Below are 19,067 nucleotides of genomic sequence, written 5' to 3'. Positions count from 1 at the left end.
GCGGCACTTGTGCCGGCGTAGTGTGGTTGCTTATTTTAAAAATCTGGGATATCATAATGCATGCAACCCATGTATGCAGCCTAAACAGCTTCGATGATAATCCGTTCCCATATGAATGTTGTGGTCCCACAATTTTTTTCGTCGCCGGCTGTGACGGAACAATATAATTTTTTGCTTTCTTGTTATTTCTGTACTAAAACACACTGAACACGACCGAAAAGCTTCCTTCGTATATTTAGTTCAGTGTGAAGATAGCAAAGAAAAAGGAGGGGTGGAGTAGAAAGACAGAGCAGTTTGCATGCAGTAGACAGGACTCTTGGGACAAAATTCTGTCTTTCTTTCTTTCTTTCTTTCTTTCTTTCTTTCTTTCTTTCTTTCTTTCTTTCTTTCTTGCATTTATATCCTTTCTACTAATTGTATGTTTTTCAACCTGTAATTCCAGCTCCTTTCAAACACGTTGCACCACCGGAGCCAAGAATCCTATCCGGTTTGCATTCCTTCCATTTTGATTTTACTGCGACGGCAGTTAAAAACTCGAATCTGTATATGTTTTTGAAGTTATACTAACTCGAACTAATACTATAGCTTTTCCGTCGTGCCGTGGTAGTCATTATCGCGTCGTTTGGCCACCTCCTCGTATTCGGCTTCACCACCATCAGAAAAAGTTGCCAGTCGCTCAAACTGCAACATTAAGATCGCAAAATGACGTCCTCGAGTGTCCTATAGGCGTATCAGTCGTTGCCTTTGTTTCGGACTCTTGAGTCCTATAGAGTACTTATAGTGCATCATGCAAGTGCAATCGAGACCTAGTGTTGACTCTTCCGAGATGGGCTTTGCCAACGAAGAACTCACCCAGCCAGTGTAGCTAGCTGAATCAACACTGTTTGGGAGACCAGGAAGCGTATAGTGGTAAATACTGGGCCTCGTGTATCGCTTTCTTGCTTGAGGATGCCCGAGGAACGCCCAAAGACACGCGGACACCTTTCCTATGTGTGATCTCTAGATGTTCATTTGGCAGTTCGCGGAGCGGAACTCTATATCATCATATCCGCTATAATGCTGCTGGATAAACAAGTTTCTGGGTGCGACCTGTTCTGGCAGAGGCGCAGTGTCCTTTGCCTCACGGATTGGTTGGTGCGCGCTCCACTCGCATCGACACCCACCAGCTTGACCGCACAAGTCTTCAAGCGTCGCCATTGACGTCGTCACAAGGATGTTGCGAGAAGCTTTCGGTACCCTTGATAACACATAGATGCTGTTCGGTTATCAACAGAGAAATTATATTGAAGTCAACAAGCAGCCAACAGAAATGCAAGTTTTTTTTTTTTTCAGCTACTTTTATAAATGATTTCAAGTAGCTTAGAGAGAGGGAGAGAGAGGTATGCATACATTTTGCTCATGTGTGGGTCCCTAGCAGTTTTACCCGTCACTTCTTTGATGTATTGTATGAGTGCAGCCAGAAAATTGTTTCGTTTAGAATGCTAAGTGCACCAGCGTCTGCCGTGCAGAGAAACCATTTGCAAAAGTGGGGACTCTGTAAAGCTTTTTTAAGTTGCGATCGCAACCTGTAAGGTCAACTTAAGTGGCTGACTGCTATAAATTTTGCCTACGCTGAATTTGCCCGATGTTCGTGGGCTGCATGTCATTAAAACATCGATCACTCTGCTTCTTACACTGCGGCGAATACGAAGTCGTCTGACGTTCACAGCGAGCTCTTTAAGACAGTCAAGTGGGCGGAAGGCCGAGAAGGATGTTTGTTCGCGCCTGCCCAAAATGTGTCGGCAAATGACGTTCAAACGTGTGCCACTGCCAATCGCCAAGGAAACTGGTTGCAGCCCACATCACCTGGGATTTCACCTTGGGCTTTGCGATGCTTTGGCGTGAGCGAGTTTGTTAATGGTGGCGAATGCTTCACGGAAAGGGTCTAGCAAAGGAGAGAGACAGAGAGAGAGAACCGAAGTGCTGGGATGCTCAGCCGGAGTCTCCGCTTGCAGTCACATCCTGTTTGTGCCTCCAGGTTTCCGCTCTCCGTTTTCGCGCGGTTCGCGCGCAATGTCCACGCGGGTGCGCAGGCGCGTTTCCTTTTGTTCGAGGCGGGCGGCGTCTTTTTGTTTCTCGTCGGATGATCCAACTGCGGGATGCGGACGTGGGCCGGTGAAAATGGAGCCGCCCGGGCTGCACTTGTCTTTAGTGCGTTGCCGCGGCGTGTGGCGGAGTCGACCTGCCATCCTGCCTGCTGGTAGCAGACGACGTGCGAGCAGGCGCAACTCGCATTCGTCTCTTGTACCTGCTCGCGGTAACTCTGATCCGCGCTGCTGCTGACGGCTTGGCCAGAACTTTACGGCGAGGCCAGATGGCGCTACAGGGTGAGGAGCAAGTCGGCGAACCGCAGCATCTCTCGGCGGTAAGAGTTACGCGGAATCGAGCCGGTATCCGTTGCTCTTTTCATCGTTTTGTCAGTAGCTCTCTCTAGCGCGTTCACTCGGTGCATTTAGTTTGGTGATTGCTAGAGTAAAATAAACTGTATGAGAAGTCGTTCTTTTCCAATGATATGTTAGCCGTTGCAGCAGCAAGATAAAATAAACTTGGTGCTGCCGGATTCGAGACCATTCATTACATAGTGAGGATCTCGAATCCGCAGTTTTGATGCCTTTAGGTGTAGCATGTGTGGGTTTATTGACCTGTTGCCTTCACCCCAAAAGTTCACGTAGACGTTACGCCTACTGCAGAAAGGATGTTCCACATCCGCCGCCAAGGCCATGAGTGGTGGCGCTGGCTAACGCTCCCTGGTTTGTTCTGATAGATAGACTTAAGTACACCAGAAAGTGGATGGGAAAACGGCGCTGAGGTACCTGAATAGGTAAGAACATCGCACGCGTAATGCGAAGACGTGAGTTCGTATCCTACCTGCGGCCAGTTGTTTTTCTCATCCACTTTTATTTCCATTTATTTAGCATTTCCTAAATTCAATTAAGAACTGCTAGATAAGTTCCCCTATACTGCCCTTGGTGTCATTGTTTGTTGGCTTCTTATTACACACACACACACGCACGCACACACACACACACACACACACACACACCATATATATATATATATATATATATATATATATATATATATATATATATATATATATATATATATATATATATATATATATATATATATACGTGTGTGTATTACCGTCAATAGTCTGCCCTGCGGCGTAAAACGCGTGTTGCATGCTGGAGGAGGGTATTTAAAAAAATATTTGTGGTTGTAAGAAGAACGAAAAGGAGTAGATAATTCTGCTGGCCGCCCTGTAGCTATCTATTTGACATTTGACACGGGAACATCGGCCAGCAGGGATCAGAGATAATGGGGTGAAACGTGGACAGCATAGGAAAAAGTAGGAAGAGGAGGACAGCACAAAAGCATAGACTGGCTGTTTCAAATACTCACATGCAGTGCATTCATTACACCGTTCTTCCCGCCAGCGTTGTTCCCTCGTGGCGTAAGCATCTGCTCTTTTCCCTCATCTTGGTCTCTCTCATTTCTGATCCCTGCTCACTCCTTTCTTCACCCACCGTTCAAGTGGACAGTCTGTTTTTCCATCTGTTATTGCAATAGAATGGTGATGCGGACAAAGATGTAGATCCTTGGGATATACTGGCACGCACCCACTCTGGGGTGGTTGGCCAAATGCGGACAAAGCATCAGCGCATATAAATGTGTTATTCTTTTTCTATCCATGACCAAAAATTTTTGCTCGCTTGTATTCTTCTTTGAATGCATGGTAGCTCCAGTAGCTCTCTCTGGGTTCGTACACAATGCTTCTCGCCAAAAGATGGCGGGCTTTTCGCCCAGTTTGTTTTATTAGAATGTGAAGACGTCTACCCAGCGGTCGATTTAGGCACCACTGGCCTCCTTGAAGCCCTTGTGTTCAGCAGGAGCAGTGGTAAAGCAAACATGTCCGTAATAGGCATTAGTAAGAGGCGATTGGAGAATTGATGGAAGAAAAGTAGGGAAACGACAAAAGACGGAGACGTACAAAAGCACAGTTCGCAATAGGGGATCAGAAAATTTGGGCGTGGTAGTTCATAGTGTTGTTTCCTTTTTTCATTGTTTAACCTAGGTAGGACATTAGGCAGTATAATAGCAAGAGCTTGGTGGCGCAACCCACCGCCCCGTTCCAAAGGGGACGCTCATAACATCCATCCATTCCATCCATCCAAAGCGTTTAAATATCAGATAAAAACGCCTGTATGCGAGTATGCACTACAAGTGTTATTTGTCATGCAGGAAAACGACGGTAACGAATCGCATGAAGGCGTTCCGAAACGCCCAAATTTGTGCGAAGCGGAGCTGTTTATGAGAAAGCGCAGAGGAAACTCTCGTGGCTGGCACAATTTGCGCCAATGTTTACCACGGACGCGAATGCGGCCGGAGACAGAGCCGTACGTATACGTGACCAGCGCCGCGCGTATTACCGTCATTTTTCACTGATTACAGCTCAAACGCAGCAATCGTCGTTAAAGTGCGAGAAAAGATGATGTAGGCTTCACGAACGGTGTCTCCGAGGCACTTGTGCATGACCGGGTAATGATAGGCTTTAGGGTTACCAATTGCGCTGGCTCAGCGGGAAGCGACCCAGAGTCGCGCGGTGGCCGGAGGGGCTCGCAAAAGGCCGAGTTTCGCCCCTAAAGATAGTCCTTTAAGGACATCTCGCGGCTCGTCGAAATCAAAATAATTGTCCGTTGAACAGAGATGTCGGCGGCGTGCTTCTACTGTGAAGGGATAAGAGAACGAAAGCGCGCGCAAGCGCCTAGCTGTGTGTGTCAACACTTCCATTTTTCCAGTCTCCTTGTGTTTCACCTTGCCTGGCCGTCTTTTGCCCCGTGTGTCCTCGTTGATTGACTCCCACGAAAGCTGTCCACCGGCATCGTTTTATTCGATATTCCTTGGGCCGCACGCTTGCCTCACGCACAGCTGTTTTGGCGAGAACGTAAGAAGAACGCCTTGGATATACAATGAGGATGCATCCTGTCGTGGTCGCTCATCGTGTTATAACCAGTTGGCCTTACCCGCCGAAACCTGGGCTCGAATCGCTCGAATTCGAGAAGCTGTTCGCACGAGAGGAGCATTTGCGAGATTGGCCGGCACCCTTTCGCTGACAGTAATGCGATGTATACGGTACCATCACAAGTCGTGCGAAAAGCTTTGCGGACTCGTCCACTGGCCTGCGTCGTGCGTGCGGCACCGCACACTGACCTGGCTTTGGCAAGGTGTTGCCGTGCTATACGGATCTAAGCTCTCTGGACAGCTCAACAGACATATGCTCACCGCCCCCCCCCCCCCCCCCCCCCAGGCCCTTACCTCCCGTACTCACCGGGGCCTATCAAAAGTTGGCTGGACCAAAGGTGACTGGCCCAATACTGCTGAGACCGTGTTGACAGGACGTAAACTCAATATTTATTGACAGACGCAGAAAAAAGCTCACCACCCGCCGCGGTGGCTTAGCGGCTGTGGTGTTGCTATGGTGTAAGCACGAGGTCGCGGTTTCAAATCCCGGCCTCGGCGGCCACATTTTGATGGAGGCGAAATGAAAGAACGCCCGTGTCCCGTGCATTGTGGGCACGTGAAAGATCCCCTGGTGGTCAGAATTAATGCCAAGTCCCCCACTACGGCATGCCTCATAATCAAATCGTGATGCTGGCACATAACTAAAATCCCATAATTAAATTGAATTAACAAAAGCTCACCACAGTATATATTTTTTACCCGTAGAGCATCCCACCTCCTTTAAACCGCAAATAAAGCTAATCGACTGAAAGCTCCTGTTCCATCAGTTCACGTACGCTTGTACCTAAAAAAATAAAATTAAATTATGCGGTTTTACGTGCCAAAACCACGATCTGATTATGAGGCACGCCGTAGTGGGGCCAGACCCCGTAAATTTGGACCCCTGGGGTTCTTCAACGTGCATCTAAATCCAAGTACACGCGTGTTTTTGCAATTCGACCTCATCGAAATGCGGCCGCCATGGCCGGGTTTCGATCCCGCGACCTCGTGGTTAGCAGCCCAACACCATACACTCTTAGGCAAAGTTACACCCTTTGGCTTGCCCCTTCTGCCACACAACAATAATCGCTATCTGCCTTGATGCGTTTCCTTTCTTTAACGCTGCGAGCCCGGTACTTTCCAGTAACGAACGGCACGCGCGTTATCAGCATAGAACAGTTTACACCCTTTGGAGTGCCCCTTCTGATAACGCGCGTGCCGTTCGTTACTGGAAAGTTCCGGGCTCGCAGCGTTAAAGAAAGGAAACGCATCAAGGCAGATAGCGATTATTGTTGTGTGGCAGAAGGGGCAAGCCAAAGGGTGTAACTTTGCCTAAGAGTGTAGCCACTAAGCGACCACGGTGGGTAATCTTGTGCCTCGACTGGCAAAAGTTGATCAGTACATATGTTTGAGAATTCAAAATGTCAAACACGAACACAGCACGTTTCGCTATCCGAGCCAATGTATTGGATAATTTGATTTTGTGCATTTTCGAATGCGTTATATTGACGTGAAACGTTTTTAATTTCGGTCAGTATTGGAGGTCGCTCGCGAAAACTGCATGTACCGAAGATTTGTAATACTGCCATTATCGCTTATATATTTGCAAGCGTACTACCCACGCGCCTTAATTTGGTATCGTTGTGTAGAGGAAAGAAGCCATCACTCGATGGTGCATACATAGGTCGTGGTGCACAGATGACGCCCTTGTCACGCCACGCATGACGCAACGGGAGCTAAGTTTAGCCTCTCGCTCACCGCGTTCAGGGAGGCATAGACCATATAGATAGACCATATTCACACTATCAATCAGGGGATAGAAAAATGTGCGGAATATAACCAACCTTTATATATAGCTTTCATTGATTACGAGAAAGCCTTTGATTCAGTCGAAACCTCAGCAGTCATGGAGGCATTGCGGAATCAGGGTGTAGACGAGCCGTATGTAAAAATACTGAAAGATATCTATACCACAGATACCACAGCCACCATAGTCCTCCATAAAGAAAGCAACAAAATCCCAATAAAGAAAGGCGTCAGACAGGGAGATACGATCACTCCAATGCTATTCACAGCGTGTTTACAGGAGGTATTCAGAGACCTGGAGTGGGGAGAATTGGGGATAAGAATTAATGGAGAATACCTTAGTAACTTGCGATTCGCTGATGATATTGCCTTGCTTAGTAAATCAGGGGACCAATTGCAATGCATGCTCACTGACCTGGAGAGGCAAAGCAGAAGGGCGGGTCTAAAAATTAATCTGCAGAAAACTAAAGTAATGTTTAACAATCTCGGAAGAGAACAGCAGTTTACGATAGGTAGCGAGGCACTGGAAGTGGTAAGGGAATACATCTACTTAGGGCAGGTAGTGACCGCGGATCCGGATCATGAGACTGAAATAATCACAACAAAAAATGGGCTGGGGTGCGTTTGGCAGGCATTCTCAGATCATGAACAGCAGGTTGCCATTATCCCTCAAGAGAAAAGTGTATAACAGCTGTGTCTTACCAGTACTCACGTACGCGGCAGAAACCTGGAGGCTTACGAAAAGGGTTCTGCTTAAATTGAGGACGACGCAACGGGCTATGGAAAGAAGAATGATAGGTGTAACGTTAAGGGATAAGAAAAGAGCAGATTGGGTGAGGGAACAAACGCGAGTAAATGACATCATAGTTGAAATCAAGAAAAAGAAATGGGCATGGGCAGGACATGTAATGATTTCCAGCGTTGCCCTGTCCGTTTCTACTTACTTGTTCTCGCGTCCGTACTTGCTGGAAACCATTATACGTTCACCATGTAATGAGGAGGGAAGATAACCGATGGTCAATAAGGGTTACTGACTGGATTCCAAGGGAAGGGAATCGTAGCAGGGGGCGGCAGAAAGTTGGGTTGGCGGATGGGATTAAGAAGTTTGCAGATACAACATGGCCGCCTTTGCCCAGCAGTGGGCGTAATCAGGCTGATGATATATATATATATATATATATATATATATATATATATATATATATATATATATATATATATATATATATATATATTAATGAAAAGCCGAGGGGACCCGATATTTATTAATCATAACATAAGAAGCCAACAAACACTCCCAGGGTTAGTTCTAGTTGTAACACATAAATACCACAGAAAATGGTTGGGGGAACGGCGCGGCGGTAGCTCAATCGTTCCCCACCTGCGGCAAGTTGTTTTTTTCATCCACTTTCAATTACGTTAATTCAGTTAGCAAGTACAAGTAATTTCCCCTGTTTGTTTGTTGGCGTCTTATGCTATGGTAAATAAATATCGGGCACCTCGGTTAAATCCCCTTTCATCTCGTTCATTACATAACGAGGTTCTCGAATCCGTCAACATTGATGCCTTCATGTAGCACGTTTGGGTTTATTGACCAGTTGCCTTCACCCAAAAAGATCACGTACTCGTGACGCCTGCAGCAGAAAGGATGTTCCACGTCCGCCGCCAAGGTTTGTGAGTGGTGGCGCTGGCTAGCACTCCCAGAGTTAGTTCTAGTAGAACTTATTTATTTATTTATTTATTTATTTATTTATTTATTTATTTATTTATTTATTTATTTAATGTACCCTCAGGGCCAAAGGCACTACAGAGGGGAGTGGGTAATATAGGATACAAAGACAATCAATACAGTGCAGTGATTTTTGTTAGAGCACACATTCAACATACTCCAAAATAAACAAAGGTTGTTAGTGCATCGCGAAATTGTTGACTATCTTCAATGGCTGCAATATCGGGAGGGAGGCGGTTCCATTCGACAGATGTCCGGGGAAGGTAGACTGAAAAAAAGCTTTATTATTGCATTTTTTGATGCCAACCTTGTGCCGATGATCAATGCGACGGGAGATGTATTCAGGTGGTGAAATAAAATCGTCGTGTAGCGTGACGTGATGATATACCTTGTGGAACAGAGTTAGGCGACTGATTTTCCGGCGAGATTTCAAGGTGGGAGGGAAAGGTTACTTTTCATGGCTGTGATACTTCCGGTACAGCTGTAATTTGAAAAGATGAAGCTAACGGAGTTATTTTGGATAAGTTCGAGAGAAGATACAAGATATTCATGCGCAGGGTCTCATATAGATGACGCGTATTCAAATTTAGGTCGTATTAGTGTTTTATAAAGTAGGAGTTTTAAGGACGATGGAGCAGCAGAGAAGTTGCGACGTAAATGCCCTAACATGCGATTAGCGTTATTAGTCACCTATTCAGTACGGGCATTGCATGTTAAGTTTCGTGTTATATGTACGCCTAGGTATTTATGTTATGCGACGGAATCAAGAGGAATGCCATTAAGACAATATGAAGGGGAACGGTTAGAGCAGCAAGAAACGCGCATGACCTTACATTTGTTAATATTTAACTCCATTTTCCACGTTTTGCACCAGTTAGAGACCGAATTAGGATCGGTCTGGAGTGTTAATGTCGTTGAAGTTACTTATTTCTCGGGAAATTACACAGTCGTCAGCAAAAAGGTGGATGGCAGAAGATACGGTTATCTCCTGTGTCTGTCCTTTTCACCAACATCAGAAGCGTTCTTAATAAACATGCTAACTTATCTTCCACCTCACAATGTTGCACTAACAGAACACCTGGCTCCCAACGCACGTGTCTCATTTTGAAATCTTTCACGACGCTTATCGTTACTCGATGTGTCGTTATTGCGATAGGACGGCAAGACGGCAAGTGGTGTTCCGAGGACGGATCCTTGTTACACCAGATAGCACGTTAGTAAGAGGTGCGGTTGTGCCGTTAGTGAAAACAAACTGACAGCGGTTAAGAGGGAAAGATTGAATCCATCTAAAGACATGTGGACCAAGGTTAAGATGACTTAATTTATGTAGCAACAATTGATGGCACACTTTATCAAATGCTTTCGTGCAGCCTAAAAAGATGCAGTCGGCGCAAGATGACTTGTCAAGCATGCCATGTAATTTATCGGCGAATGACAGTAACTGTGTTTCGCAGGAATATGTTTGACGGAAACCATGTTGCGCAGAAGCAAAAAAGGAGTTGTCATCAAGAAAAGTGGCGATGTTTTTAAATATTATATGTTCTTGTAATTTGCAGCCTGTGCTATAGTGAGTGAAATGAGGCGGTGATTTTTAAGCGAGTGCTTATTACCGGATTTGGGAAGTTGGACCACCTGCCCAATTTTCCAGTCGTTATGGAGGCGTGATGAATCGAGCGACTGCTGAAAAAGTTTTGTTAGTATAATTTGACTGTAAGCGCAAATACTTTTTAAGAATTTAGAACTAATTGCGTCAGACCCAGGATGTGAATCGTGTCTTAAGGACTCGATTATTTTAGCAACGCCAGGAGCATCAATAGTTGTTGGTGACATAATGGAAAATCCGTGGTGCGGCATATCGGGAAGATCAACAGTCGTGCTCGAGGAAAAGCTTTCAATGAATGTTCTGTTCAGTACGGTTGCGCAAAGATAATTTGGGATTATGTTGCCGGAGGTATCTTGCAGTGTTATTAAAGGGTCGTGTGCAAGGTGTATAACGTGCCAGAACTTTTTAACGTTTGCTTTCAATTAGATGGTAAAGTAAGACACAAAAAGTTGTTCTTCGTAAGTTTCAGGGTTTTCATGCACGAATGTATCGAAAGCAGCCTTGTATGTCGACCATCGCTCAGTAGAAGGTGAAAGCTTGGCAAGACGGTATAAATGTTTCTTCTTGTTAGATAGTCGCCTGGTGTATGAATCTTACCAGGGTGCTTGAGGGTTAGAGGTGACGACGCGCTTAGGAATATATTTGTCTGATAGTTGGTGCACCTTCGTTTTGAACAGTAGCCAGTTTTCTTAGACAGAGCGAGTGTCGAAATTAACAAGAAAATAGCTAATAAATGCAGATAGTTCGTTATTAATAGCGGCAAAGTTAGCCCGTTTGTAATCTAGAATGTTTTTTTTTTATTATTTTATTCACTTTAGGACGTGGTGTATTAATGACGAAATCGAGCAGAAGGTGATCACTGATGCCGGGCAGATATGTTAGATTTGTGGCTAGCTCTGGATTAATGGTCAGGATTAAATCTAGAGTATTTGCAGTACTTGTTACAATTAGTGGCTTGCGTTACTGAGTTAGCGAAAACAATGTACATAGGTCTAAGAATTCTTAAGCTTGTGACAAAGGCGGCGATCAATAAGGCGAATAAGCAGTCCACAAGATAGTTGGAATGTTAAAGTCTCCGAGTATAAAAGGCGGTGATGAAGGATAGCATGTGCGAACCAAGTTTATAGCATCATGGAGTTCGTTAGCAAATGTGGATGAATAGGACGGAGGGTGGCAGCAGACACCAATAATTATTTTCAGATGACCGATGACTACCGAAGCGAAAACTAGTTCCAACTCGCTGCAGATTTGAATGCATGAAGGAGGAATATCTTTTGAAATTGCAAGCAAACACCGTCTTGCCATCCTATCGCAACAATAGATCGAGTAACGATGAGCATCGTGAAAGAGTTCAAAATCAGACACGTGCGTTGGGGGCCAGGTTTCTGTTAGTGTAACAATGTGAGGTGTACATGTGTCAATGGCGGAAGATAAGTTAGCACGTTTATTAAGAACGCTTCTGATATTGGTGAAAAGGACAGACACAAGAGATAACTTCCCACTGCCCCTCGCGATTCCCTACGATACAACTTCCGATGCAGAATCGGTATCTAGTCTACTGGCTTCGCTACGTGTGTCAATCTCATTGACAGTGTAACGGTCACTGTTCCCTGCACACCATGTTCGCCAGGTGTCTCGACCTCGTCTACAGTGCCAGTGATTGCGTTGTACATAAAGCATGTGTTATTGAAGCATAGCTCGTTGTATCGTAGTTTAATAGAGCGAAGGCCAGCGTGGGTGGTTCCGAATTCAAACAGTCTTTTTGGAGCCAAGCATGTTGCAGGGTGAGAAATCTTCACCAATAGTGATGCCTTTCGACTTGATTTCATTACGCAGGGGCAGTATCTTCTTTTTTTCATTTTTGAGTTGGTAAATTAAACTGACAGGACGACACTTATGTGAAAAAATGCCCAGGCGATGTGCACGCTGGATTAAAGCACCAGAGCACGAGTCGACGACCTCAGTCAACGCTTTCGGTAGTGCAGATTCAGTATCTGCCCAAGACTCTTTAGCATCTGATACACCCCGAAATACTAAGTTCTCACGTCGTGATCTATCTTCAGCTTCGTCAAGACGAGGCTGCGGAGAATCATTTCGATTACGTTGCTCTTCTATCGATTTCTTTAAATATGAAAGCTCTTGACTAATGTAAAATTTCGTGGCCTTTTCCTCGAGTTCATCAAGCCTCTTATGCATGCCAGCTAACTTTGATTCAATGTTCTTTTCACTATCTTTAATGGCTTTTATGTCCGCAGTTATTTCAGCCTGACTTTTCGAGCTTTGCAGCGTACGAGTGTACTTCTTTCAGGAGCTGAAAGAGAACCTTCATTTGATCACATATACATAATGCATAAATACCCCAGAAAGTGGATGGGAAAACGGCGCCGCGCTAGCTCAATTGGTTAGAGCATCGCACGCGTAAGGCGAAGACGTGGGATCGTTCCCCAGCTGCTGCAAGTTGTTTTTTCATCCACTTATATTTCCATTAATTTATTTCTTTAATTCAATTAGTAAGTACAAGTAATTTCCCCTGTGCTGTCCTTCGTGTCTTTGTTGGCTTCTTATGCTATGATTATATGATTATATGATTATATATATATATATATATATATATATGGAAGCACCCTGTGAACTTGTGCCTCCCTGCCAGTTACCTCGAAATAAATGGGACAGAGGTACCTATCCATAGCTCACATAATTTCACCTTGGCCCAACCGAAACCAAACTTGTGTATTCCTGCGTGATACTTTATCCCGATGAGCTTTCGTGCGTCTTGAAGGTGGTGAGCGTTTGTCTGTGGGCCGCGTTGACGCTATCGGACTGTGTGGCAAGTTTTCTTTTTTTCTTTACGCCCTGCGCTTTTGCAACCGCACCACTCGCCTTGGCGGCGCGTAATTCGTGCATCGCGCGGAGACCGTCTCCAATCGGCTCGTTGCAGCGCTCGCGTGGACCTCTCTACGCATCGCCTTCGGCGGACGCTGTTCTTGGAAGCGCTTTCAGCGGGTTGCCACAACCACCTGCGTCACGGCCCGCCTTCGTTGCTGCGCGCGGGTGGACATGTCTCGCCGTTCCTCGCGGCCGTCTGCCATGGAACGCGCTTCCTTTCGGAGTAGATACGTCACGCGAGATGAAGAATGCGCTGTCTGTACACGCGCTCGAAGCCAATTACAAGGAACACCAAGATGTCGTGAATCACACCCACGTCGGGCTCTCTCTCTTCTTGCATTTATTTCGTTTTTCTGAGAGTAAGAGGCCGGAAGCACGGTGCAGTGTCTACATTTGAGACTTTAAACCTCAGGTGATTGATCTGACATGGAACCATCCTCCGCGGCATCCGTCATGCCCCTTGCAGTTTTAGGGCAGAAAAAACGTTCGTCGTTGCCAGTGTTACTTCGGAAAAGAATAGGATTGTTGTATTCTGCTGGTGCTAACGTGCCGGAACTTGGGTGCTAAAAAATTCAGCGGCAATTCAGCGGTAAATGCGAGAGAAATGTCAAGGTAAATGTACCCGATAGTGAAGCTTCCGTAGAAGCCCATACTTTCAAAACATGGCAGTTCATCGGCAGCTAATGAAGCTTAGCGCCTTCTATGTGACCAAGGAGGTCATATACTAAAGGTTTTAGTATATAACCTCCTTGTATGTGACGAGGGAGCACTTCCGGCGGAACAAAAGATGGGGACGTCATGTCCGTTAAAAAAAAAAAGTGACCTCATTTTTGCTGTCAAAGGTGCGAAATTTATTTATTTTATTTATTATTGGACTCGGTAGTCGTTTTGAGCCTCTAACGCGGAATGCGATGCACCGAGACGCCAGTCGTACCGCTTTCGCGGCCACGCGCAGAACATCCTTTCTTTCCGGCCGGAGAAAGTTTCGGGTGCCGAGTGCTGGACGCAGAGTCCGTCGGACGAACACAGCCAAGTGCGCAATTATCTGGCGCCGTAACTCACTACTTTTGACTGAACGCGTTGACCGACCATGTAACACACTTCGCAAACACAGTGCCACCCTCCGTGGTTGCTTCGTGGCTATGAAGTGTTGGGCTGCTAAGCACGAGGTCGCGTGATCGGATCCCGGCCACGGCGGCCGCATTTCGATCGGGGCGAAAACACACGTGTCTTTAGACTTAGGTGCACGTTAAAGAACCCCAGGTGGTTCAGATTTCCGGAGTTCCTCACTATGGCGTGTCTCATAATCAGATCGTGGTTTTGGCACGTAAAACCCCATGATTTTAAACACAACGCCACCATAATCAAGACAAACGTTGACAAGCAAACAACCCAACATGTGCGGGGGGGAGGGGGGGGGGGGGGGGGGGGTATTGTAGCAGTTCGGCTTTACGAGTACGCCTTTCTGCACACTACACAAGAGATGCAATGCATTTCAATTGATAGCGGAGCGAACGCCCCCTTCTTCGTGATTGTTGTCGTTTCAATGCACAAAGTCCTCAGCGCCACGCTCAACAAGATTGACAGCCGTACCCTTAAGGAAGCCAGAATTCTTGGACCCTGGTCCCAGCCGACGTCGGCCCGAACTGCTTTAAATGTGCTGTGCTTTTTAAAGGAACCAGGACTCGCGGAAGAACTTTGGAACGTGCGAACTGCTGCGTTCTTCTTTCTTTTTTTTTGAGCGTAACCATTTATATGCCCTACCCAACGAGGAAACCTGTCCTCCACGTAAGACGAATCACTGTAAAGAATATAATGTATAAAATATTGCTTTTACGAAGGCGTTACTGAAATATTTGATGATGGTGGAATAAAAGCCACTTCTAGAACCACATGTAGAGCCTACTTGGTGCATTTTAGACACCACGAAAATTTCCGATTCTGGGGAAATTTAATGCCAAACACGCCACGTTCCCGTTGCGTTTCGGTGGTCGCGGTATGCGCCTTCCGTTGGGGCGTCCAAAATGCCATCGATCTATGAGGGCTCATGCGCTTCACGTCTCGCAAAGATGACTTGATAAGGCTGATAAGGAGTCATGAGGGGTTGTATGGGTCTCATCACGGCTGATTGTGGTTCGACGCTGATGGGTAAGGTGCTAAATAGCGATAAGGGCTTATAAAGGTCGCATCAATTGTGATAATGTTAATAAACACTGATAACGGTTGATAACGGACGGATCAAGTCCGATGAGGTTGATAAGGACCGATGAAAGGTGATAGGGGCCGTATCATGTCCTATAAGGTTGATAACAACCGATAATGGTTGATAAGGGTCGGCTCTAGTCCGATAAGGTTGATAAAACTGATAAGGGTTGATAAGCTTTATACTGGTCGGATCACGTATCATAACATTGGCAATGACGCCGGGCTGCATGGAGATGAGCAAGTGGCGCATCACGCATACTTAAACAACTCGCAGAGGAGTTTCTGCGTAAATTTTTTCTTAAATCTTCTGCTGTTTTCTTAACTTTTCTGCCCCTTACCCCAACCCCCTCTGCAGAGTGGCCAACCGGACACTCAATCTGGTTAACCTGTCTGCCTTTCACCTGTTGTTTTCCCTCCCTCTCTTATCTTTTAGCGGGCGCTGAAAAAGTGGCATTTATTGTTAATAATAAAGTGATAGAGAGTTGTATTTTTTCATCACGACGTGTTTATAAAATTGATTGCGAATTTTATTTTCGTTGAATGACATCAAGTTGTCTTGTTTTTAATAAAAACCGTTTTTTTTTCTTTGACGATGTTTGTTCCCTCTTCACCTAGCCATGCTTCGATCACTGCTCCCATAACAGCCCTTGCTGAGGTCAGTGACAGTTGGTTCTGGACCGCTTCTCACCTGAAGCTTCGCGATCCATTTGAATCGATCGTGGAAATGCGTTAGCATTACGTCGCACTTCATAGAGGTCCTGGATCCATGATTTTAAACAAAATTAAATTATGGGGCTTTACGCGCCAAAAACTACGATCTGATTATGAGGCACGCCGTAGTGGGGGGCTCCGGAAATTTGGACCACCTGGGGTTCTTAAATGTGCACCTAAATCTAAGTACACCGGTGTTTTCGCATTTTGCGTCCATCGAAATGCGGCCGCGGTGGCGGGGATTCAGTCCCGCGACCTAGCGCTGAGCAGCCCAACACCATGGCCACTAAGCATCCGCGGCAGGTATCCGTGATTTGAACCGCGTTCACCAAATTGCAAATTCTGTTCAGGAGCTTAGTCGACATACGTCCTGCTTCTTCCAGGAGCGAAGTGTAACTGACGGTGGTCCGGAGCAGATCGTCAATTGCGTTAGTATAGTAATGGGATATAATAGGGCTCAGTGAGGTTAGGAGGACAAAAGAAGCATATACAGTGCTAAAGAGCGGGCACGTACTGTGCTACCGGGGCTTAGCGGAGAGACGAGAACTAGGAGTCGGATTCCTGATTAATAAGGATATAGCTGGTAACATACAGGAATTCTATAGCATTAACGAGAGGGTGGTAGGTCTTGTTGTGAAACTTAATAAGAGGTACAAATTGAAGGTAGTACAGGTCTACGCCCCTACATCCGGTCATGATGACCAGGAAGTCGAGAGCTTTCATGAAGACGTGGAATCGGCGATGGGTAAAGTGAAAACAAAATACACTATACTGATGGGCAACTTTAATGCCAAGGTAGGCAAGAAGCAGGCTGGAGACAAGTCAGTGGGGGAATATGGCATAGGCTCTAGGATTAGCAGGGGAGAGTTATTAGTAGAATTTGTAGAACAGAATAATATGCGGATAATGAATGCCGTCTTCCGCAAGCGGGTTAGCCGAAAGTGCACGTGGAGGAGCCCAAATGGCGAGACTAGAAATGAAATAGACTTCATACTCTGCGCTAACCCTGGTATCATACAAGATGTGGACGTGCTCAGCAAGGTGCGCTGCAGCAACCATAGGATGGTAAGAACTCGAATTAGCCTAGACTTGGGGAGGGAACGGAAGAAACTGATACATAAGAAGCAAATCAATGAGTTAGCGGTAAGAGGGAAACTAGAGGAATTCCGGATCAAGCTACAGAACAGGTTTTCGGCTTTAACTCAGGAAGAGGACCTTAATGTTGAAGCAATGAACGGCAATCTTATGGGCATCATTAAGGAGTGTGCAATAGAAGTCGGTGGTGACTCCGTTAGACAGGATACCAGTAAGCTATCGCAGGAGACGAAAGATATGATCAAGAAACGCCAATGTATGAAAGCCTCTAACCCTACAGCTAGAATAGAACTGTCAGAACTTTCTAAGTTAATCAACAAGCGTAAGACTGCTGACATAAGGAACTGTAATATGGATAGAATTGAACATGCTCTCAGGAACGGAGGAAGCCTAAAAGCAGTGAAGAAGAAACTAGGAATAGGGAAGAATCAGATGTATGCGTTAAGAGATAAAGCTGGCAATATCGTTACTAATATGGATGAAATAGCTCAAGTGGCTGAGGAGTTCTGTAGAGATTTATACAGTACCAGTAGCACCGACGACGATAATGTGAGAGAGAATAGTCTAGAGGAATTTGAAATCCCACAAGTAACGCCGGAAGAAGTAAAGAACGCCTTGGGAGCTATGCAAAGGGGGAAGGCAGCTGGGGAGGATCAGGTAACAGCAGATTTGTTGAAGGATGGTGGGAACATTGTTCTAGAAAGACTGGCCACCCTATATACACAATGCCTCATGACCTCGAGCGTACCGGAATCTTGGAAGAACGCTAACATAATCCTAATCCATAAGAAAGGGGACGCCAAAGATTTGAAAAATTATAGACCGATCAGCCTACTGTCCGTTGCCTACAAAGTATTTACTAAGGTAATCGCAAATAGAATCAGGAACATCTTAGACTTCTGTCAACCAAAGGACCTGGCAGGATTCCGTAAAGGCTACTCAACAATAGACCATATTCACACTATCAATCAGGTGATAGAGAAATGCGCGGAATATAACCAACCCTTATATATAGCTTTCATTGATTACGAAAAAGCGATTGATTCAGTCGAAACCTCAGCAGTCACGGAGGCATTACGGAATCAGGGTGTAGATGAGCCATATGTAAAAATATTGAAAGATATCTATAGCGGCTCCACAGCCACCGTAGTCCTCCATAAAGAAAGCAACAAAATCCCAATAAAGAAAGGCGTCAGACAGGGAGATAAGATTTCTCCATTGCTATTCACAGCGTGTTTACAGGAGGTATTCAGAGACCTGGAGTGGGAAGAATTGGGGATAAAAGTTGATGGAGAATACCTTAGCAACTTGCGATTCACTGATGATATTGCCTTGCTTAGTAACTCAGGAGACCAATTGCAATGCATGCTCACTGACCTGGAGAGGCAAAGCAGAAGGGTGGGTCTGAAAATTAATCTGCAGAAAACTAAAGTAATGTTTAACAATCTCGGAAGAGAACAGCAGTTTACGATAGGTAGCGAGGCACTGGAAGTGGTAAGGGAATACATCTACGTAGGGCAGGTAGTGACCACGGATCCGGATCATGAGACTGAAATAACCAGAAAAATAAGAATGGGCTGGGGTGCGTTTGGCAGGCATTCTCAAATCATGAACAGCAGGTTGCCACTATCCCTCAAGAGAAAAGTGTATAACAGCTGTGTCTTACCAGTACTCACGTACGCGGCAGAAACCTGGAGGCTTACGAAAAGAGTTCTGCTTAAATTGAGGACGACGCAACGAGCTATGGAAAGAAGAATGATGGGTGTAACGTTAAGGGATAAGAAAAGAGCACATTGGGTGAGGGAACATACGCGGGTTAATGACATCTTAGTTGAAATCAAGAAAAAGAAATGTGCATGGGCAGGACATGTAATGAGGAGGGAAGATAACCGATGGTCATTAAGGGTTACGGACTGGATTCCAAGGGAAGGGAAGCGTAGCAGGGTGCGGCAGAAAGTTAGGTGGGCGGATTACATTAAGAAGTTTGCA

The 19,067-nt window shown here is 45.6% G+C and overlaps 1 protein-coding gene across 4 annotated transcripts in view; it reads left to right on the top strand.

The window, feature by feature from the left end:
- The window catches only part of Ae2 (anion exchange protein Ae2), a 356,548-nt gene that overhangs the window by 224,701 nt on the left and 112,780 nt on the right, over positions 1–19,067 (top strand). For 3 of the 4 annotated variants that reach the window (XM_050193751.3, XM_072286088.1, XM_050193750.3), the window contains exon 1: positions 2,336–2,404. The exons of the other annotated variant lie outside the window; for it this stretch is intronic. In XM_050193751.3, the coding sequence (XP_050049708.1) occupies positions 2,354–2,404 (51 nt within the window). In that variant the 5' untranslated portion in view covers positions 2,336–2,353. Of the gene's footprint in view, positions 1–2,335; positions 2,405–19,067 lie in introns of those variants that run through there. 4 annotated transcript variants of the gene reach the window in all.

The sequence above is a fragment of the Dermacentor andersoni genome, chromosome 1 (assembly GCF_023375885.2).
Source record: "Dermacentor andersoni chromosome 1, qqDerAnde1_hic_scaffold, whole genome shotgun sequence".
NCBI classification, from domain to species: Eukaryota; Metazoa; Arthropoda; class Arachnida; order Ixodida; family Ixodidae; genus Dermacentor; species Dermacentor andersoni.
This window is presented reverse-complemented; position numbering and strand designations above follow the sequence as displayed.